The 23,066-nt window shown below is 39.2% G+C and overlaps 1 protein-coding gene across 1 annotated transcript in view; it reads left to right on the top strand.

Annotated features, from left to right (window-relative positions):
- Dmxl2 (Dmx-like 2) overlaps positions 1-23,066 on the top strand; it is a 109,589-nt gene that overhangs the window by 34,006 nt on the left and 52,517 nt on the right. The window contains exons 7-14 of the mRNA XM_013010151.1: positions 1,621-1,799; positions 4,841-5,024; positions 7,819-7,993; positions 11,927-12,166; positions 13,323-13,594; positions 15,167-15,863; positions 16,284-16,405; positions 21,867-21,956. Coding sequence (XP_012865605.1) covers positions 1,621-1,799; positions 4,841-5,024; positions 7,819-7,993; positions 11,927-12,166; positions 13,323-13,594; positions 15,167-15,863; positions 16,284-16,405; positions 21,867-21,956 — 1,959 coding nt within the window. The remainder of the gene's footprint in view (positions 1-1,620; positions 1,800-4,840; positions 5,025-7,818; positions 7,994-11,926; positions 12,167-13,322; positions 13,595-15,166; positions 15,864-16,283; positions 16,406-21,866; positions 21,957-23,066) is intronic.

A 23,066-nucleotide genomic window follows, 5' to 3' on the forward strand; every position in this document is an offset into this window, starting at 1 on the left:
CACAACTGGCAAAAAAAAAGAAAAGAAAAAAAATCCTTTGCAAATTAGGAGTACTTTGTGTAGCTTCCACATAATTTGGAACTTTCTAGATACTTTTGTTTTTGATAATTTCATTCTGGGATGGTTTTGTGGTTCAGACAGTAACAGGGAAGTGGGATGATTTACCTAGAGGAAACTAATAGGATGGGAGACGGAAGAAGAGTACTGTGTGTGTGGCTCTTTACCTTTGCTTTGTGACTTCTGACAGACTGAGATATTGTAAGGTTTAGAGGTACTTGCTCTCCAACCACTGCCATAGATGGTACTGTGAATTTGGTTACATGAAAGTGATGCTAAGAGAGTACTTAGGAAAAGCAAGCTGTACATTGTTAAGGTAGTTGTTTTAGAATAAGCACTTCAAAAGACCTAATTGTGCAGTTAAAATGCGCTGGTGGCTCACACCTGTAATCCTAGCTACTCAGGAGCTGAGATCTGAGGATCGTGGCTCAAAGCCAGCTCAGGCAGGAAAGACTGTGAGACTCCTATCTCCAATAAACCACCAGAAAACCGGAAGTGGCGCTGTAGCTCAAGTGGTAGAACTCTTGCCTTGAGCTGAAGAGCTGAGGGACAGTGCCCAGGCCCAGAGTTCAAGCCTCATGGCCGACAAAAAAAAAACAAAACCAACTAAGTTAGGCATCAGTGCCAAATACATGTCATTTAAGCTTTTAATACAGTTGTCAGAACTAAATAAATAATATAACCTGCCTATTGCTATATGTAAGTAGTTTTTGTTTTTTTGTTTTGCTGGTCCTGGATCTTGAGCTCAGGACCTGAGTGTTGTACCTGAACCTCTTTTGCTCCAGGCTAGTGCTGTACCATTTGAGTCACAACAGCATTTCTGGGCTTTTTTGAACTGTTTATTGGAGGTAAGAGTCTGTCTCAGAGGGACTTTTCTGCCTGGGCTGGCTTTGAACCACAGCTCTCAGATCTCAGCTTCTTGAGTAGCTAGGATTAAAGGTGTGAGCCACTTGTGCCCAGCTTGTATCTATAAATACTTGAGGTTGACTTGGAAGTTATTCTTAACAGTTCCCCAAATGCTTTCTTACCACTAAGGGATCAGGAATCTATTAGTCCATGTGCTAAGAAAATGGTTTACATTTTTAAAGTTTTGTAAGAATGATGAAAAAGTATCTTATGCTGCAGTCCTGTGCAGCATATAAAGCCTTACTTATTTACTATGTTCTGTTATAGAAAAAGTTCATATTTAAGACAAATTTCATTCCTGCAAAAATCTTGAAAAAGGAAAGAATGATAACATTGACTGATAAGATACAAAGCATCTTTCTTACCTCTTCTTAGGCAAGAAGCTAACATCACAATCTTCAGATGCTCTTCTATGACATATGGTCTTTAAATGGAGACATTTTTCATCAATCTCCATAATTAGAAAGACTAATTATGAACAGATTGCCCATTTTATTTTTCAAGGATAGTGTTATTTAGAAATAATTTTAGCTTTGATTTTATACTATGTATAGATTGTACAATGATGTTTTAGATATATCTTAATTTTTAAAACTTCATACCACTTAAGTTTTGAATTGTACGTGTACATATTTTATTGACTTATGTATTTTGCAGGATGATTGTCTTTTGAAAGTGTGGTATCCTATGACTGGTTGGAAATCGTCAATTATACCTCAGGATCATCATGAAGTGAAAAAGAGACAGGCCTCTACTCAGTTTTCCTTTGTTTACTTGGCACATCCTCGAGCAGTGACAGGTTTTTCATGGCGTAAAACAAGCAAGTATATGCCCAGGTTAGATAAATGTACCTTATAACTTTGGTTTGTATTCTTAACGTGTGTATAAAAATAATGACAATAAGATCATTCTACTGTATTGACATGCTGAATATGAACAGAATAGATTCTGAGTTGGGCTGTCTTAACTGAATTTCTATTGTTATCACAGCTTTGTGAATCTGACACCAGTTCCCAACCTCTCTCTAGGAGAGAGAGGTTCAGTGAGCAACAGGAAAGATGTTAGCAAGTAAACAGGAAGGTATACATTCAGGGCAAATAACATGGTAATAAACTGACAGTAATGTACATGGTAAAGTGGCTGAAATGGCTAGGATATGTATTTTAATCTCAAGTCTATTAACAGAACATTTTCAAGGACTTGTTTTAATTTTTAAAATGGTTATTCTACTGGAAAAATACCTATTTTTCTATCATGTAAGTTATGCTGCTTTTTGTCGATGGTGACTTGTTAAACTACCCAGGATCTTTTTTTTTAATTGTGAAAATACTGTACAGAGGGGTTACAATTACAAGAGCAAGGTAATGAGTACATTTCTTATCAAGCATTGTTGTCTCCTCCTTTGTTTCCCCTTACCATCTCTTCCCCTCTCCCCCACCCTACCCAGGATCTTGAACTCTGGGACCCATGTGATTCCTCTACTTCAGCCTCCCAGAAGCTGAGGCATGCCACCATACCTGGCTTCAAAGTATTTTTAAAAATTTGATTACAGTGATTCCTCACTATCTGTGGGGGATTGTTTCTGTGACTTCTCACACATACTAAAGCCTGCAAATGTCTTCATATAAAATGATAAAAAGCCTTCATATAAAATGATGTGGTATTTACCACTCATCTTTATACTTTAAAGCATCTTTAGGTTACTTTAATACCTACTGCAATATAAAGGCCATATAAATAGTTTTTACATTGCATTGTTTAGGGGATAATGACCAAAAATCTGTTACCTGTTTTTTTTTTTTCCCCCTCATAAGTAGTTTTGATCTGTAGTTGGTTGAATCTACAGATAGGGAACCATGGATACAGCGGGTTCACTATTTAGGTTTTCCATCAGTGTTATGATGTCTCTTACAGACAGGTATTTAGAAGCATAGATAAACTAGAAAACAGCTCACACAAATTATTCCTGTCTTGTCTACATATTTAAAGAAGCAATAGGCACTCAAAAACTTGCTGCCTAGAAATTAGCTTATCTGTTTGTCTGTATTTTTTTTTTTAATGTTTCTAGGGCTTGAATTCAGTGCCTCAGTACTCTGACTTATTTACTTGCTCACAGCTAATGCTCTACCATTTGACCCACACACATATTTTCAACCCAGATATATCTGAATTCTTAAGGGAGTGTTGTCTCCTCTCTTAAATATATGTAGGAACAGTTTATACTTGACAGCAAACAGCATACATTACGGAGATAACATGGAAAAATTTACAAAATTTTAAAGTCCAAATATAAGGCATTATCCTTAAATTATTGGCATCAGTTGAAAATTTTGAAAAATATTTTTTCGAACTTGGAGTCCAACTCTAATCCTTTTGTGTGTGTGTGTGTGTGTGTGCGCGCGCGCGTGCACGCGCCAGTTCTGGGGCTTGAACTCAGGGTCTAGACTCTGTCTTGGAGCTTCTTTTGCTCAAGGCTAGTGCTTTACCACTTGAGCCACAGCTCTACTCCTGTTTTTTTTTGTAGTATAGTGGAGATAAGAGTTTCACAAACTTTCCTGCCCAGGCTGACTTTGAACTGTGATCCTTAGACCTCAATCTCCTGAGTAGTTAGGATCAGGCATGAGCCACTGGTGCTTGTCCATGTAAGCATTTTTTTAAATAAGAAAAACAGTTCTATACAACTTGGGGGGTGGGGGAGTTGGGAGGAAAAAAATGAGGGAAGGGGGTGACACTATTCAAAAAGAAATATACTCATTACCTGACTTATGTAACTATAACCCCTCTGTACATCACCTTTACAATAAAAAAATAATAAAGAGCTAAGGTCCCCCCCCAAAGGAAAACAGGTTTTTCTTCTTTTGTAACAAGTTGCTTATTGTATTTATTTTAACTTAATGGGCATTGATTTATACTTTTGTATGATATTCTTCTTAAGGTTTTATTATGAAATAATAAAGTTACTCATTTCTTTTTTTTGGGTCTGGTTGTGGGGCCTGAACTCTGGGCCTGGGCACAGTCCCTCAGCTCTTCAGCTCAAGGCTAGCGCTCTACCATTTGAGCCACAGCACCACTTCCGCCTTTTTTCTTTTTGCTTATGTGGTGCTGAGTAATTGAACCCAGGGCCTCTTGGATGCAAGGCAAGTGCTCTACCACTGAGCCACCTTACCAGCCCCAAGTTACGCATTTCTATTTGGATTTTAAGAAGGATGAGGCAAGTTGATAAAACTACTACCATTAGCTAGATAGTTTAAAAATAAGAGTAATTATATTATTATATTATCATTATTATACTATATTATTATTATTTTATTAAGATCATCCTATAATTGATAATACTAGAATTTCTCTTGTTGTTGAGTTTGTTTTATTTAGAAGACATTAATATTCCTTTAGAGTATACTCTTCTAAAGCACATATATAGTTAGGTATTACTTTCTGTGGCTTTTTTTTGGGGGGGGGGTTTGGTCATGGGGCCTGAACTCTGGGCCTGGGCACTGTCCCTGAGCTCTTCAGCTCAAGGTGAGTGCTTTACCACTTGAGCCATAGTGGTTTATTGGAGATAAGAGTCTCATGGACTTTCCTGCCTGGCTGGCTTTGAACCGTGATCCTCAGATCTCAGCCTCCTTAGTAGCTAGTTTTACAGGTGTGAGCCACTGGCGCCCAGCTACTTTCTAGAGAGGGTTTTGTCAAGACTCTCCTGGTTTTCTTTATCATGTTCACACTGGTACTATGTATTGAGCCCTTTACCTTCTTTTTTTCTTATAATGTTTTTTACACTAACCTCATATTTATACATGAAGCAAATAAATACTAGTAGTTTCTAATTCACTGATGGCATTAATGTTGGTAACAATATTTTTTTCTTTTTTGTTGTTAGGGGTTCTGTGTGTAATGTGTTACTAACTTCATGCCATGATGGTGTGTGTCGGCTCTGGGCAGAAACCTTACTACCAGAAGACTGTCTTTTGGGTGAACAGATTTGTGAGACTACTACCTCCAGCACTGCCAGCACCCTTTCTCATTCTGGAAGACATAAAGATAGAATACAGCATGCTCTTGAGGTACTGTGCTACTTATGATGCTAAAGGAATTCTTTTGCTGGGAATTCATAAGCTAAAGTACAGATGGAACACATAGTGCATGCAATGATGAAATTAATAATGATAACTTCTCACTTTATTCTTTCAAGGTTATTCATATTTTTGCCAGTATGAAGCTAGTGGTGCTGGTGGCTGATCACACCTGTAATCCTAGCTACTCAGGAGGCTAAGATCTGAGGATCACGGTTCAAAGCCAGCCCAGGCAGGAAACTCTCTGAGACTCTTATTTCCAATAAAGCACTAGAAAACCAGAAGTGGCCACAGCGGCTTAAGTGGTAGAGCGCTCGCATTGAGCTGAAGAGCACAGGGATAGCACCCAAGCCCAGAGTTCAAGCCCCATGACCAACCAAAAAAAAAGTAACCATCTTACATTTGTAGTCTAGGTAAATAACATCATTTTTGCTTTTTCTTTTGCATATCAAATGTCAAGATCTGTAGGAAGAAATAGCTGTGATTACTAAAATGTGCAAAAGTTCTTGAACTTATAGTTAAATGTTGTTTTTGTTTTATGAGGAAAAATTGTACTTTTATTATTCTAGTTAAAAAGGACTATTTGGTTCCTAGAAATATATTGTTTAATAAGATATTAGTATAAATGAATTCACTGTTTTACAGTTTCTGTGATTGAATATTTTGAAAGTGAAATATTTTTTCTACTTTTTAAAATATGTACAAAAGCACTTTAAAGAAATTAGGTTATTTGTCAGGCGCCAGTGGCTCACACCTATAATCCTAGCTACTCAGGAGGCTGAGATCTGAGAATCGCAGTTCAGAACCAGCCCAGGTAGGAAAGTCTGTGAGATTCTTATCTCCAGTAAACCACCAGAAGCCCAGAAGTGGTAGAGTCTTGAGCTGAAAAGCTGAGGGACCGTGCCCAGGCCCAGAGACCAAGCCATACAACCAACAAAAAAAAAGAAAAAACGAAAAAGAAATTAGGTTATTTATAGAATATAGTACAAAACTGTCTAATCTGATTAGGAAATAAAATGGTACACCTATTATGCAAGATTACCAGAAATTTGCTGGGTACTAATGCCTCATGCCTATAATCCTGTCTACTTGTGAGGCTGAGATCTGAGGCTCAAGATTTTAAGCCAGACAAATCTGAGAGTCTTTTATTTCCAGTTAGCCAGCTAAAAGCAGAAGTGGAGATGTGGTTTCAGTGGTTGAGCACCAGCCTTAAATGAAAAAGTTAAGAGTACAAGGCCCCTATGGGCTGGGAATGTGGCTTAGTGGTAGAGTGCTGCTTAGTATGCATAAAGTCCTGGGTTCAATTCCTCAGTACCACATTAACAGAAAAGGCTGGAAGTGGCTATGTGGCTCAAGTGGTAGAGTGCTATCCTTGAGCGAAAAGAAGCTCAAGGACAGTGCCCAGACCCTGAGTTCAAGCCCCAGGGTTTTCAAAACAAAAAACAAAAAACCCCAAAACAGTACAAAGCTCTGAATTCAGGTCTTATTACTGGCACACATATACACACACAAAGAAATTACCACTTTTTTTTTTTTGCTACAAATAGAGGTTAGTATTTTCTTGTGATTGTTTTTATTGCACAAGAAACATGTTATTTTCTTTTTTCTCTGATCCTGGGGCTTGAACTCAGGGTTTGGGTGCTGTCCCAGAACCTCTCTGTGCTCAAGGCTATCACTTGAGCCACAGCACCACCTCCAGCTTTTTCTATTGGATATAAGAGTCTCACTTTCCTGCCTGGGGTAGCTTTGAACTACGAGATCCTCAGATCTCAGCCTCCTGAGTAGCTAGGATTACAGGAATAAGCCAATGACACCTGGCTAAGGAAGATGTTCTTATGGAAAAAAATGGAAAAAAGAAGGAATTTATAATGCGGCTATTATAATCATGTATGTATCTTTTTCTTTACAAAATTGCGGTCAGATTATATAGAAGTATTTTATAATTTGTTTTCTGTATTTAATACTTTATAAACATCTGTTCTACATTAATTATTATGCTTGTCTATTTACATTATTAGTTTAATGGTTACATAGTTGAAGTGACTTTTCTGTTTTCCCAAGTAGAAATATTTTATGAGTTTGATAGTATACGAACTTGAGAGTAGGAATGGGAGGGGAAAATGGGAGAGATGAAGAAAAGGGTAACATTGACCAACAAGCATTAACTCTTAATCTGACTTATGGAATTGTAACCCCTTTGTATAACTACTTAATAACAAAATAATTAAAGAATAAACCACCTTTAAAGTTTTTTACATAAAATATGCAAATTAGAGTTATGATTCAAATTGGAGAGCACTACTCTAGCAAATGCAAAGCCCCAAGTTCACATCTCCAACCCCCTGTCAAATAAAACCAACCAAAGTACTCAAGCTCTGGTATTGTCTGTGATTCGACAGAATATTTAAGGGAATACCTGAAATTGTAAAATTTAGTGGAACAAAGTACTGAAATATTAACTATTTGCTTATTTATAGTTTTTTCTTTTTTTTTGGTTGGTGGTAGGGCTTGAACTCTGGGCTTGGGCTCTGTCCCTGTGCTCTTCAGCTCAAGGCGAGCGCTCTACTGCTTGAGCCATTTTCTGTCTTTAAATTACATCTAAGCCTCTGGTGATAAAGGGCTTTTAGAGGTCTTTGTATCTTCATAGGGAGGCTGGAGGTTCAGCTCTGTGGAGTGCTTTGCCTAGTATGTATGAGGTAATCCCCAGCAGGTTTTGGGTTCTTTTAGACATTTATTAGGTCTTCCGGAGTTGAGTTCAGCAGTTGGTTTTTAAATTTTATTTCAGACAATACACCATTTGAAAAATCTAAGGAAAGGACAAAGGAGGTCTTCAGTTCTTGTGACTCATACCGAATCAGTGCACGACCAGATGGCAACACATGAAGTTCAAAGACATATTTCCCACCACGCCAACGCACTGTGTCACTTTCACATCGCCGCCAGCATTCACCCTGCCACAGGTAAAGGCTTGTAAGGGCTTCTTTCTTATTAATATGTAGGAATAAGGTAAATAAATTGAAAGGTAGTTACTTTTATAACCTCTTAAAAATTTTGTATTGATTTTTAAAATACTTCTTAATTGGAATAGGAATATAAGGTACCATTTCTTATATTAAGACTGAGATTCACAGGGCATATTTTATTTCCTGTAGGTGTTTTTTTTTTTTTTTTTTTTTTTGCCGGTCGTGAGGCTTGAACTCTGGGCCTGGGCACTGTCCCTGAGCTCTTCAGCTCAAGGCAAGTGTTCTACCACTTGAGCCACAGTGTCACTTCCAGTTTTCTGGTGGTTAATTGGGGATAAGAGTCTTACGGACTTCCCTGCCCGGGCTGGCTTTGAACTACTATCCTCAGATCTGAGCCTCCTGAGTAGCTAGGATTATAGGTGTGAGCCACCAGCACCTGACTTTCCATGGGTATTTTTGGGCATCTTTGTCTAAAATACATATAGCAAGGGTTCCAAATCAGTAAGACCTTTAGATGAATATGTGGACACAAATGGTTATAATTGGTAAATTTTTCTCCCTCACAGCACTTCTTTGCAACATTATCTAAATAAACTTTTACAAGCATTAATTGTTTTCTACTCCTGTAGACATCACTGGCCTATGCGAAAGGAAAGATTTTTTTTTGTGTAACTTTGATATTTCTTTTACCTTATCTTCCCATGTGGCTGAAAAGTAGTAAGAGGCAGATTTTATGTTGGCAAAAGCATATCTGGGGGCTTCTTTTTAAGGACATTATTATTTTTTTTTTGGTGAAAATATAGGAGAAAGGCTGTGAATTTCATATGATATTGTTGGTATGATATGCTTATAATAGTTACTTTATTGAAGCAGTGGTCTGTTGGTTCAGTGAAAAGAGGGTTTCCACTTTTTTTTTTGCTGGTCATGAGGCCTGAATGCTGGGCCTAAGTGCTGTCCCTCAGCTTTTCAGCTCAAGTCTAGCACTCTACCACCTGAGCCACAGGACCACTTCTGGCTTTTTCTGCTTATGTGGTGCTGAGAAATCGAACTCATGGCCTCATGCATGCAAGGCAAGCACTCTACCACTGAGCCACCTTTCCAGCCCAGGGTCTCCACTTTTTGACCAATTGTATTCATATCATTCTGCCATACCTACATGCTATTTAGAAAATAATTTTGTTGTTATGTGTCAGTGGCTCATACCTGTAATCCTATCCACTCAGGAAACTGATATCTGAGGATTGTTGTTTGAAGCCAGCAGTCAGGCAAGACTATTGAGACTCTTATCTTCAACTAACAAACAAGAAGTCAGAAGTGGAGCTGTGGCTCAACTGGTAGAGCACTAGCCTTGACCACAAAAGTTCTGGGGCGGTCCCAGGTCCTGAGTTCAAGCCCCAAGAATGGCGCATGTGCACACTGCACACACATACAAATTGTTAAAAATATTTAACATACATTTATAGGCACTGCATTGTAAACAGAACTTTTAGTTTGACTAAATTGATTGCTCAGTGAACTTAATTTTGTATGCTTAGGACTTTTCCATTTTTGGGGGAAATTTTTTTTTTTTTGTCGTTTGTGGGGCTTGGGCACTGTTCCTGTGCTCTTCAGCTCAAGACAAGTGCTCTACTGCTTGAGCCACAGCGCCACTTCTGGTTTTCTAGTGCTTTATTGGAGATAAGAGTCTCAGGGAGTTTCCTGCCTGGGCTGGCTTTGAACCATGATCCTCAGATCTCAGCCTCCTGAGTAGCTAGGATTGATTACAGGCATGAGCCACTGGCGCCCCAGCTTTGAGGAAAAATTTGAACCTACAATATTCCCCAAATAATAGTACAATTTGTGCTAATTTACCATGTGTTCGTATCTTGTCATTGTTTTGCTTCTTTTGTTCTCCTCCCTCTGTGTGAATATATATGTCTTTACTCCCTCTTCCTGTGTTTTTTGGCTGATCATATTGTTAGGTATTATGCTTTACTTGTTCAGTATTACCCAAATACTTCAGAATATATTTCATAGTGAAAAGGGAATTGGTCTCCATAACCACAATACTGTTAATACGGCTAGGAACATGGATAAGGTCATATAAAACATAATTTGTATTTAGATTCAGATTTTTAAAAATAAATGACATTTTATTGTTATTTTTCTTTACTTCTCTAATCTAGAACAGTCATCCATCCCCACAGTTGTCAAAAAAAGTATCTGGATCTTGTTTTTTTTTTTGGGGGGGGGTCTGGTAGTGGGGCCTGAACTCTGGGCCTGGGTGCTGTCCCTCAGCTCTTCAGCTCAAGGCTAGCACTCTACCATTTGAGCCATAGCACCACTTCTGGCTTTTTTCTTTTTTTGGTTGGTCCTGGGGCTGGAACTCTGAGCCTGGGCACTGTCCCTCAGCTCTTCAGCTCAAGGTGCTCTACCACTTGAGCCACAGCACCACTTCCAGCTTTTTCTGCTTATGTGGTGCTGAGGAATCGAACCCAGGGCCTCATGCATGCAAGGCAAGCACTCTACCACTGAGCCACCTTCCCAGCCCGGCTTTTTTCTTTTTGCTTATGTGGTGCTGAGGAATCGAACCCAGGGCCTCAGGCATGCAAGGCAAGTGCTCTACTACTGAGCCACCTTCCCAGCCCCAGTTTTTTTTAGAATGTTTTGCAAACTAACTGGGCATTGGTGGCCCATGCCTGTAATCCTAGCTACTCAGGAGGCAGAGATCTGAGAATTGAGGTTCAGAGCCAGTCTGGGCAGACAATTTCATGAGACTCTTCAATTAAGCAGAGAAAAATCTGGAAATAGAAATATGGCTCAATTGCAAGGTGTGAACAGAAAAAGCTCAGTGAGATCACAAGGCCCAGGTTCAAGTCCAAGTGCTAAGAGCCCCCTCCCCAAATGTTTTGCAATCTAGACTATTTGTATATTGTAATATATGGGTTCAGTATTTTTTTTTTTGTCAGTTGTGGGACTTGAACTCTGGGCCTGGGCGCTGTCCTTGAGCTGCTTTTTGTTCAAGGCTAGCTTTGACCACTTGAGCCCCAGCACCACTTCTGGCTTTTTCTGCTTATGTGGTGCTGAGGATTCGAATCCAGGGCCTCATGCATGCAGTGCAAGCACTCTACCATTGAGCTACCTTGCCAGCCCTTAATCTTTTTTTAAATAATGACATTTCTGCTTTATCTTTCCATTTCCCTTCTCTAAAGCAGGATTTAGTCAAGGTTTATACATTGATATATTTGGTTTTGCAATTAATACTGTAATTTACTATGCCATTCTTAATATTTATGCTTACTATTATATTCAGTTAAGGCTGGAAGCAACATTAAGTCTTCTTTATCACTGATAGGATCACTTTTTTGGGGGGGGGGTTGGTTGTGGGGCTTGAACTCTGGGCCTGAACTCTGTCCCTCAGCTCTTCAGCTCAAGGCTAGCACTCTACCACTTGAGCCACTGCTCCACTTCTGGTTTTCTGAGTGGTTTATTGGAGATAAGAGTCTCATGGACTTTTCTGCACAGGCTGGCTTTGAACCATGACCCTCAGATCTCAGCTTCCTGAGTAACTAGAATTTACAGGTGTGAGCTACTGGCGCCTGGCTAGGATCACTATTTTGTCGTGGGGCCTGAACTCTGGGCCTGGACGCTGTCCCTCAGCTCTTCAGCTCAAGGCTAGCGCTCTACCACTTGAGCCCCAGTGCCACTTCCAGTTTTTCTTTTTTTGCTTATGTGGTGGTGAGGAATCGAACCCACGGCCTCATGCATGCAAGGCAAGCGCTCTACCATTGAGCCACCTTCCCAGCCCCTGATTACTATTTTGTAGAAGTAGACAATTATACATTATAATAATCATTACATATAATGACTGTTATAATAATTATAAATACTTGCCATATTTTTAAAGAAATTAGAATCTCTATCAGAATTTCACCTATTTTGTTCCCACAGATATTCCAAATGCCCTGGTTGGCACTGCATTTAACATTGAAGATGGAAATGGGGGATTTGTAGTTCATTGGCTAAACAATAAGGAATTCCATTTTACATCATCGACTGAAATATTTATGTATCAATTAAGAAAGCTTTCGGAGAAACAGTTAGATCATGAAAGTAATGATGCAGATAGAGAAGACGAGGAGCGTTCACAAGAGGAAAGAGAGAGGGGTTTACGTATGAAACTGGACCATGGTTAGTATGCAGTATTCGATTTTTCTCTAAAAATACCAACTTCTTACAGTTTGAAATTCTTGTTCTTTCTCTCTCTCTCTCTTTACTTTTATATTCTCTTCATAATTACTGATCATCTACCATAGAACAGGCTCTCAAAATGCCATCTCACTGTGTATCATGTTTGTTTTGTTCTTTTTCTTGTGGTGCTATATCATACCTAGGGCTTCATGCATGCTAGACAAATGCTACATCATTGAGGTGCAGCCCTACTCTTTCCATTTTACTTTGAGACACAGTCTTGCTAAATTGCCCAGTCTGGCCTCAAACTTGGAGCCTTCCTACCTCAACCTCCTTAATAGTTGGGATTATAGATGTGTGCTTCCATGACTGGCAAACACTGCCAGTGCCTCGGCACTGTCCTGAGCTTTTTCACTCAGGGGTAGCACAGTGCCACTTATAGTTTTCTGGTGGCTAATAGGAGATAAGAATCTCATGAACTTTTCTGCCTGGGCTGGCTTTGAACCAAGATCCTCAGCTCTTAGTCTCCTGAGTACCTAGGATTATAGGCATGAGCCACTGGTCACTCAATGTTTTTTTTTTTGTTGTTGTTATTGTATTTGTTCTTGATGCCAGTCTGGGGCTTGAACTCAGGGCCTAGGCACTGTCCCTGAGCTTCTTTTGCTCAAGGCTAGCACTCTCCCACTTGAGCCACAGCACCACTTCTGGCTTTTTCTGCGTATATGGTACTGAACCCAGGGCTTCGTGCATGCTAGGCAAGCACTCTACCACTAAGCCACATTCCCTACCCCACTCTATGTTTTGTTGTAACACATTTTGTTTTGAGGGCAATTTTGGAGGCTGTATCATTTTTTTAGAATGTAGATTTTTCTAATTGTAATAAAAATGTAAGTGAAGTCTTGGCTTATCTAAAAGTAATAGTCTTTTTTTGGGGGGGGGGACTGGTACTGGTACTGAGACTTGGACTCAGGGTTACAAGATGTCCTTCGGATTTTTCACTCAAGGCCAGCTCTACCACTGGACCCCACTTGAGCTTCCTAAATAATGTTCAATTTAGACAAGAAAATAGTTTCTATAAATTGGAAAAGGGATTTATAGTTGGTAAAGGAATTTTATAGTATTATGTATATTCTGATAAACATGTTTTCTGATTCAGAATTATCCCTGGATAGAGAATCTGAGGCAGGTACAGGATCATCAGAACACGAAGATGGAGAAAGAGAAGGAAGTCCTAGAACCTATTCACAACCTAGCATCCCAATGCCACTGCCTACAGTCCTTCTTGACCGGAAGATTGAAATGCTGCTATCAGAATGGAATAAGAATCCTGACATGCTTTTTACAATTCACCCTGTGGATGGTACATTTCTAGTGTGGCATGTAAAGTATTTGGATGAATATAATCCTGGAATATTCAGACAAGTCCAGGTATGGTTTCTTGATTGAACAATTACTATATTTCTTTTTTTTTTGTCAGTCGTGGGGCTTGAACTCTGGGCCTGGGCGCTGTCCCTCAGCTCTTCAGCTCAAAGCGAGCACTCTACCACTTGAGCTACAGTGCCACTTCCGGTTTTCTGGTGGTTTATTGGAGATAGGAGTCTCACGGTCTCTCCTGCCCGGGCTGGTTTTGAACCTCGATCCTCAGATCTCAGCCTCCTGAGTAGCTAGGATTACAGGCGTGAGCCACCAGCGCCCGACAATTTCTTTACAAAATAAATAGATGGCTTTGTAGACTTTAAAGATTTTCAGAGCTGGATGCCGATGGCTCACACCTGTAATCCTAGCTACTCAGGAGGCTGAGATACTAAGGATCTCGGTTCAAATCCAGCCCGGACAGGAGAGTCCATGAGATCCTATCTCCAATAAACCACCAGAAAACTGGAAGTGGTGCTGTAGCTCAAGTGGTAGAGTGCTCGCCTTGAGCTCAATAGCTGAGGGCCAGCACTCAGGCCCAGAGTTCAGGCCCCATGACTGACTAAATAAAAACAAAAAACAAAAAAAAAAATTGTGTTCAGAATTTCAAAAAATTGTTTTTGAGAAGTCACTGACAAAGAATACTTTTGCTTTTAAAGATGACCAGTGGCTATATATTTGCAAATTTAGTTAGTTCAAAGAAATGAATTTTGGCTTTTGCTTTTTGGCTGGATTTTTTGTTTTTGTTTTTTTTTTTGGTCGTGGGGCTTGAACTCTGGGTCTGAGTTTTGTCCCTCAGCTCTTCAGCTCAAGGCTAGGGCTCTACCACTTGAGCCACAGGGCCATTTCCAGTTTTCTGGTGGTTTATTGGAGATGAGTTTCATGGATTTTCTTGCCCGGGCTGGCTTTGAACCGAGATCCTCAGATCACAGCCTCCTGAGTAGCTAGGATTACAGGCCTGAGTCACCAGTGCCCAGCTTGGCTGAATTTTTGAGTGTATATATATTGATTTTTCTGACAATTGCTAGCTGTTTAAATAAAGATAAGAAACTACTCTGAAAACTAAAAATGAAAAAATGAGACGCCTGGGGCTGGGAAGGTGGCTCAGTGGTAGAGCGCTTGCCTTGCATGCCTGAGGCCCTGGGTTCGATTCCTCAGCACCACATAAGCAAAAAGAAAAAAGCCAGAAGTGGCGCTGTGGCTTAAGTGGTAGAGCGCTAGCCTTGAGCTGAAGAGCTGAGGGACAGCGCCCAGGCCCAGAGCTCAGGCCCCACGGTGGGACCCCCCCCCCAAAAAAAAAGAGACTCCCTTTATCTTGTTTTATTTGCTAAGTTAAGGCTTTATTGAAATTTACAGCCATGATTATGTTCTTTTTGATATGGAAGCAGTACATTTGAAACTTTCTTCTATCTTCTCTTAGGAAATGATTAGTGATACAATGTTTCATTAGTTTAAGAAAGGGATTAGACCATATAGAGGTTGCTAGGAAGCTGAGATTTGGCATTTTGAAAATAGAAATGTTTTTGAAGATTATTTTTGAGAAGAAAGCAAACCTCTTACACGGAGTCATATATTTGTATTTTTTAGGTTTCTTTTTCTTCTCGGATTCCTGTTGCGTTTCCCTCTGGTGATGCCAGCTCTCTTAGTAAAAACATCATGATGTACGCCTGTATAAATGCTATGAAAGATTCTCACCACACTCCATCACACCAGGAAATGATGCCTGAAGACAGTCCTCATGGACCACAGCTGCACTCTAGATCACACAGTACAAATATGAACATTTTAGCTCCAACAGTCATGATGGTCTCTAAGCACATAGATGGATCTTTAAATCAGTGGGCAGTCACTTTTGCAGATAAGTCTGCCTTCACCACAGTTCTAACTGTATCCCACAAGTTTCGATACTGTGGCCATCGATTTCATCTCAATGACTTGGCATGTCATTCAGTTTTACCACTGTTACTGACATCCTCCCATCATAATGCTTTGTTGACTCCTGAATCAGATTGTCAGTGGGACTCAGATAGTAATTTAAATAGAATAATAGATCCTGTGAAACATACAAAAGCTTTGTCTAAACAACCTATTAGAAATGCCGCAACCCGAACGTTTCATGACCCAAATGCCATCTACAGTGAACTTATTCTGTGGCGTGTAGACCCAATAGGACCTTTGTCGTACACTGGAGGAGTGTCGGAATTGGCTAGAATTAACTCTTTACATACCTCAGCTTTCTCTAATGTGGCGTGGCTTCCAACGCTTATTCCCAGTTATTGCCTTGGTAAGTGTTTATTTTTTAGTTGCAAAATTAAGCATTGAAACTATTATTTCTTATATACAGCATGATTTATATTTGCCTTTATTACTGAGTGTTCAAATGTTAATGTCAGACTTAGAATTTACATTTTTGGGGATTTTTTTTTTCTTTTTGGCCAGTCATGGGGCCTGAACTATGGGCCTGGGCGCTGTCCCTCACCTCGTCACCTCAAGGCTAGTGCTCTACCACTTGAGCCACAGCACCACTTCCGGCTTTTTTCTTTTTGCTTATGTGGTGCTGAGGAATCGAACCCATGGCCTCATGCATGCAAGGCAAGCTCTCTACTACTGAGCCACCTTCCCAGCCCAATATTGGTTTCTTATATTTCAGCTAGTATAAAACAAGCTATCGATTATAACCAGAATCTTTCTTTTCCTTCATCAGGCACATACTGCAATTCAGCAAGTGCTTGCTTTGTTGCATCTGATGGCAAAAATCTGAGACTTTATCAAGCTGTAGTAGATGCAAGAAAATTATTAGATGAACTGTCAGATCCAGAAGCTTCTGTAAGTACTTTTTTTTCTTTATTAGTATATCTATACTGATAAGGACTTCCCATTTTACTTTGGGGCTTTTGTTAGTGGTGTTCAGGGAATGTTAAGAGTGACAATATGTTCTTGGCTGAAGATGACAAACTTGCCAATTCTTTTGTACTGTTTCTGTGGCTGTAACTCAGGGCCTGGGTGTTGTTTCTTAGCTTTTGTGCTCAAGGCTAGCATTCTACAATTTGAGCCACAACTCTATTCCAGCTCTTTGTGGGTGGTTAATTGTATTTAAGAGTCTCCATGGAATTTCCTGCCCAGGCTGGCTTTGAACCATGATTCTCAGATCTCCTGAGTAGTGTGAGCCACCAGTGCCCAGCATTTTTTTAAAATGCATATTTCAAGATAGCTAAATTAACTTTCTAGTGCACACACTATATAGTAATACATGTACAAATGAAGGAACAAGTGTGATGTTTTTTCTCTAAACTATTATTTATTCTTGGCATTTTTGAAACTCCTGATTCCTTCTGCTTCTAAGGCATCTTTACTAAACTGTGTATTTTTACTGGAAAATTTGAACTTCTCCAATCTTGACTTACCTTGGGAAAATAAATCCTGTGGTTAGGCCAGACATGCAGCTCATGCTTATAATTCTAGGTACTTGGGAAGCAGAGATCATGAAAATCATAGTTCAAGGCCAACCTGAGCAAAAAGTTCATGAGATTTCATCTTCACCAATAAAAGCTAAATATGGCTATCATCTCAGCTACACAGGAAGTGTAAAGGGGTAGTTCATGGTCCAGTCCTGCTTAGGCATAAATGCAAGACTATTCAAAACATTAAGTGCTGCTGGTGGTATTAAAGTGGTAGAACATCTGCTTAGTAAGTGGAAGACCCTGGGTTCAGCCCCAGAAAAAACATTTCCTGTAGTTAGAATATATTATCAGTAGTAGTAGTAGTACCTTATTCTTGTTGCTGAACTGAAACACTCAGTAGTTAATATGTAGATTTGAACTGAATTTTTCATTTACCCAAGAAAATACATCTCTTTATAAAACAAGTATTTTAATGAAGATGTTTCCAATATTGGACACCTAATAATGTTCTGGTATATCTATGTACCTCTTCTGTAAGTTTTAGTGTCTGCCTTTAAGAAGCTTTAAATTTAGCTGAAAAGAGAAAATTGTAATTCAATGTTAACTAATCATTTAAGATAGAAGAAATATCTAGAGGTGTTATGTAATAATTGCCAAAGTATGGCCCTCAATGTGTTTCCTAATTTAGAGAAGTGACAGATCAGATTAGAGCAGGAATATTAATCAATGCCTGCCCCAACTACTATATTTATAAATAAAGACATTTTGTTTTGTTCTTGATGACTAGGTAAGAATTAGTCAGTGTTACTTAGTTTCCAAGTGTTTAGAAACTCTCTTGTCATTGATGCCGAATTAGAATCCATTGTGGTAGGAGAGCACAGTATGTGACCTCTCAGTCCCTTAAACTTCATTGAGGCTTGTATTATTACTCAAGACACAGTTTGTTTTAGGGTGTGTTCCATAAGTGCTTGACATGCTTGACATGAATTATGCTGTTCTTGGCTAGAGCACTCTGTACATGTCAGATAGACCCTATCAGTTCATCCTGTGTTGTTGACCTCTTAGATATCTTAACTGGTTTTTCTGTTGAATTGTTCTGTCAGATATCAAGAGGGGTGTAGATGTCTTATTTTTTCCTCAGTTCTAAAAGTTTTTTCCTCATGTATTTTACAAAAAAACATACATGTTGCCTGAAATCGAGACGTCAAGCCATCTTGACAGCATTTCTAGTCTGAAATCAATATGTAGTCCAGACTGTCCTCATTCTCCATCTCAGCTTCCTGAGTGCCTGGATTATAGGCATGCAGGTCTGTGCTCAACTCTCTCGTCTCCTTATTAGGACAACTGTTATTTAATTTAGCATTCATTGTAATCTACTATGATTTTATCATTAATTTTATCTGCAGAAGCTCTTTTTTCAAATAGAGTTAGATTCTGGGATTCTGGATGGATTCTGGAGGAACACTAATTGGACTCGCCACACTAGTCATCTTTTTGTCTCAGTTACATTTGTTGCATAGTTAGGAGTCCAATGCAGAAGGAATTCTGAAACAGAGCCCTATGCTATAAGGGATTTTGCCTTTATGCTGGGGATTTTGCCATTCTAAAACACAGTGTACAGAGTGTGGTATCCTCAATCTTATTAAAGATGACATGACTATGTTCTGTCAACTTTTCATTATTGCTGCTCATCCTTTTTGTGTTTTTATAAGTTAGAGCAGCACTTCTCCTAGTTACTTCCCTCCTAATTGTGTCAGTGTAGCAAGTTGTCACATGCTTTCCTAGTCCTTAAAATAGGATTTTAGTAGCTGTTAAGTAAAAGCCAGCTTGTTTTCATAGTAGACATTGCAAATATTTGAATTTTCATTATATGTAAGAGGATCACAGACTGAGGCTAGCCCCTGCTCCTGTGTCTCTTTGCTACTGTTGGTGTAACAAATTACTAGACTTGGTGATTCACACAAGTTTGTTACCTTAAAATTTTATTATTTGTTATAATAAGTTATTATTTATTATCTAAGATCAAAGTGTTGGTAGGGTTTTGTTCCTCTGGAGGCTCCTGAGAGAATCCTTTTCCTTTGCCTGTTTCTGGAGGCCATCTGTGTTTCTTGCCTCCTAGCCTCTCTCCTTTGTTAATAGTAGGAACAAAGTATTTTCAAGTTTCTCTCTTGCCTCTGTGTTTACTGTCACATCTCTTTCTTTGAATTTGACTCCACTGTTTCCACATAAGCAACTTTATGATTATATTGGGTCCACTGGAATAATCTGGAATTATATCCTCACCTCAAGATTCTGAATTCATTGACATATATAGAACTCTTAGATTGGAGCTAAGGGAACATTTTGGCAGGTCAAATCTTTAGGCACATTATCCTGACTACCACAATAGAATACTTCTACACTTTTTTTTTGTTTAAATTGTGAGAATACCATATAGAGGGGTTACAATTACATGAGCAAGGTAATGAGTGCATTTCTTTTTTTTGGGGGGGGTTCGGTCGTGGGGCCTGAATTCTGGGCCTGGGCGCTGTCCCTCAGCTTTTCAGCTCAAGGCTAACGCTCTACCACTTGTGCCACAGCGCCACTTCCGGCTTTTTTCTTTTTGCTTATGTGGTGCTGAGGAATCGAACCCAGGGCCTCAGGCATGCAAGGCAAGTGCTCTACCACTGAGCCACTTTCCCAGCCCCAATGAGTGCATTTCTTATCAATCCTTGTTGCCTCCTTTGTTTCCCATTACCATCCCTTCCCATCTCCCCCCCATCCCTCCTACCCTCCTTGCCCCCCTCCCCCCCCACTTCCACACTTAAAGTGGAGATATAAGAAATTAACAGCTGACCATGGTAGCTCACAGCTATAATCTCAGCTACTTAGGAAGGGGACATAGGACGTTAAGACCACTCTGGACGAAGTTAGTTGAGTCCCTGCCTCAAAAATATAAACCAGGAGTGGTGGCACAGTCCTAGAATGTAGCATATGACCCTACCTGAAAAATAAATGAAAGTCAAAAGGGCTGAAGGCCTGCTTCAAGAGTCTGATCCCTGCCTAGTGACCTTGAAGCCTGAGCTCAAACTCTAGGTCTAGCAAAACACTAACCTGTATTTACATTTTTAATATTTTTTCAATTTAGATTTTTTTCATAATTTTGAGTTTCTAAAAAATACTGCTCTAACCTATTATTTACCTTTTTTTTGGTGTGTGTATATGTGTGTGTCCCTGAAATTTTGTGCCCAAAATGAATATTCCATGCACTTCACCCTAATTGTGGTATTAGCCAAAGTGCTTGGTAAAGCCACTAATTATATATATGATGCTAGCCCAGAGTTGAGAGTTGTGGGCAGGCCAGGTAATCATATTACAGATGTAGCTGGAATTTGTATTGATTCCTATGAGTGTATCTTAGTCTTGTCTTCATATCGGAAACACCTGAGAAACTTTATACATTTCTTGTGATCTAATTGTACCCTAGACTAGTAAAGCAATTTAAGTGTGACCCAAGCATGAATTTAATCTGTCTGAGTGGATCAGTGTGCAGTTGAAATTGAGAATCAGTGGTCTATAGCAATACTTAAAATTTCATATACACATGAATGTGGAGATCATGTTGAATTATGGGTGTATTACTTCAAGGCCTTAGTATATTTTTAGAAAGCTTCCTGTTGCTATTGGACTGTTCCATTTTTGGCAGAATTGTGGTCAGGCCAGGCGATATATTGCATATTATAGCTAGGATTTGTGTATTAAGTATCTATTGATAAGTGCTTTGCTGTATGTTATGGAAATCTTAACATTTTAGCTTCACAAACTATAGGCCGTGGTTGAATCCAGATTTCAGTGAATGAGCTCAGCAGACTGTCAGCAATTTAAATCCTGAATTTTGGGCAAATGAAATATAGTCATAGATTTAGCCTTACCCAGCCATTTCCTTTCCTGATCTCTATTAACTTAAGAATCTGCTCCCATAGTAGTCTCTGGCATACTGCATGTACAAGTTGGAGAAATTCTGCAATTCCTATGTACCTGCTATTTCCTCTGAGAGCTGACCTAAGGCTAACTGGGAGTTAAGCCCTGTTATGTCCTGGAGGTATTAATAAATAGTAGAGCCTCATGCTGAGGGGAAATCTTTGAGCAATTTACTTTAGGAGAACTCATGGAAAAGTTTTTATATAAGAGCTGTTGGGAAGGTGGCAGAGGGAGGACTGCTCTTCTTTTTTAGCAGAAACTTCTGGGGACTTAAGGAATCCAAAGTTTGGCTTCATGTATGAGTTTAAACAAGAGAATTCCACCTCTTAGAATGACCACTGCATTCAGACTGGCTCAGTTGTACTTTCCCCTTGGCACACTGCACAGCTGCACATCACGTACTTAGGCATTGGACCTGGTGGGCTAGATCCTCAGCCTTGTCTATCCTGGGCTTTAACCTGTAAAAATGAAATGTTCAAACAATTAGATGTTTTGAAACTGCAGTATTTATGTAAACATAGTCAATTTTTCTAATGTCTTAATTAACTTTAAGAATGAAAGTTGAGCTTTTTTTGTTGTTGTTTTTAGTCATGAGGCTTAAACTCAGGGCTGAGTGCTGTCACTGAGCTCTTTTGCTCAAGTCTAGCACTCAACCACTTTGAGCTACAACTCCACTTACGATTTTCTGGTGGTTAACTGGAGACAGGAGTCTCATGGACTTTCCTGCCCAGGATGGCTTTGAATTGCAATCCTCAGATCTCAGCCTCCTGAATAGTTAGGATTATAGATGTGAGCCACCAGCACCCAGTAAACTATTTCTTTTGAATGTATTGCCATTGTCAGCCTGGAATATTTAGGGAACTTTTAATGTCTTCGATGATATATTAAATTGATAACAGACTCATAAATTTTTTTTTTATTTGCAGAAACTTATTGGAGAAGTGTTTAATATCGTGAGTCAACAGTCTACTGCTCGACCTGGCTGCATTATTGAACTTGATGCTATAACTGACCAAGTAAAAACATGCTTTTGAGTTGATATTAATATACTCTATTCCAAAATGTTTTATGTGCATGATATATTTCAGTCTCAGAATAATTCTAGCTTGATACTAAATACTTCTGTTGATTCTCATAGTGAAAATCTAGTGATTTAAGATTATTCTTGGTCAAATAGTATCTGTATCTTTCCTCTTTAAAGAAACTGATTCAGTCAAGTACACTGTGACCCTGGTCTTGAAATAGAGAGGGAGAATATAGTGCAGTTGTGTGGAGACTGGAGCTGAAGTTTCTCCTTTTATGTTACTGTTTCATCTTAATTACCTCAGTGGTAGTTGCTTGTGTAGGCCTTGGTGGTTTTTTGGGATAGTTAATTGAACATCAGAGTTTCACAGATTTTCCTGCCCTGGCTGGCTTTGAACTATAATCCTCAGATCTCATCTTCTTAAAAAGGTAGGATTACAGGCATGAGTCACCAGTGCTAGGCCTGTGTGGGTATTTTTATGAGGTCCATTACAATGCAGGTGAGATAACATGTAAGTACACATTTACTTCCTAATCACATTGTTTCATGTAGTCTGAATTCCTTCCTAGTGAATACCTAGGAAAGAAAGAGATCCCTTCTCTCTGTAGAGACTTTATAAAACCCATTTAGCTCTCATGGATATTAGTTGATTCATAATCATGTCTAAGAACCACAGGATAGATCTAACATAATTTAAATATTAAAAAAAAGATTAATTTGGGGAAGTAAAACTTTTTTAAGTAATGAGAAAAGGACTATTTAAAAGAAAGTACAGAGTTATGTAATATATTTTCCATAGTGTCACACACACTGTGTTGAGGAAATGTAATCATTTCCACTAATGTAGAAAAATTACCACATTGAGAAAAATGTAATGAATTCCAGTAAGGTAGAAAAATTGCAACATCAGATCTTGTTAACTAAAGTAGAGCTGTCAGACTTAAATTACTAATGCCTTCTAGGAAGGCCTTCATTTTTTTTTTTTGCCGGTCCTGGGGCTTGAATTTGGCCTGAGCTCTCTGTCCCTGAGCTTCTTATGCTCAGTGCTGGCACTCTACCACTTGAACCATAGCACCACTTCTGGCTTTTTCCCCTCCCCTCC

This window comes from Dipodomys ordii, unplaced genomic scaffold (genome assembly GCF_000151885.1).
Source record: "Dipodomys ordii isolate 6190 unplaced genomic scaffold, Dord_2.0 Scaffold11, whole genome shotgun sequence".
Lineage (NCBI taxonomy): Eukaryota > Metazoa > Chordata > Mammalia > Rodentia > Heteromyidae > Dipodomys > Dipodomys ordii.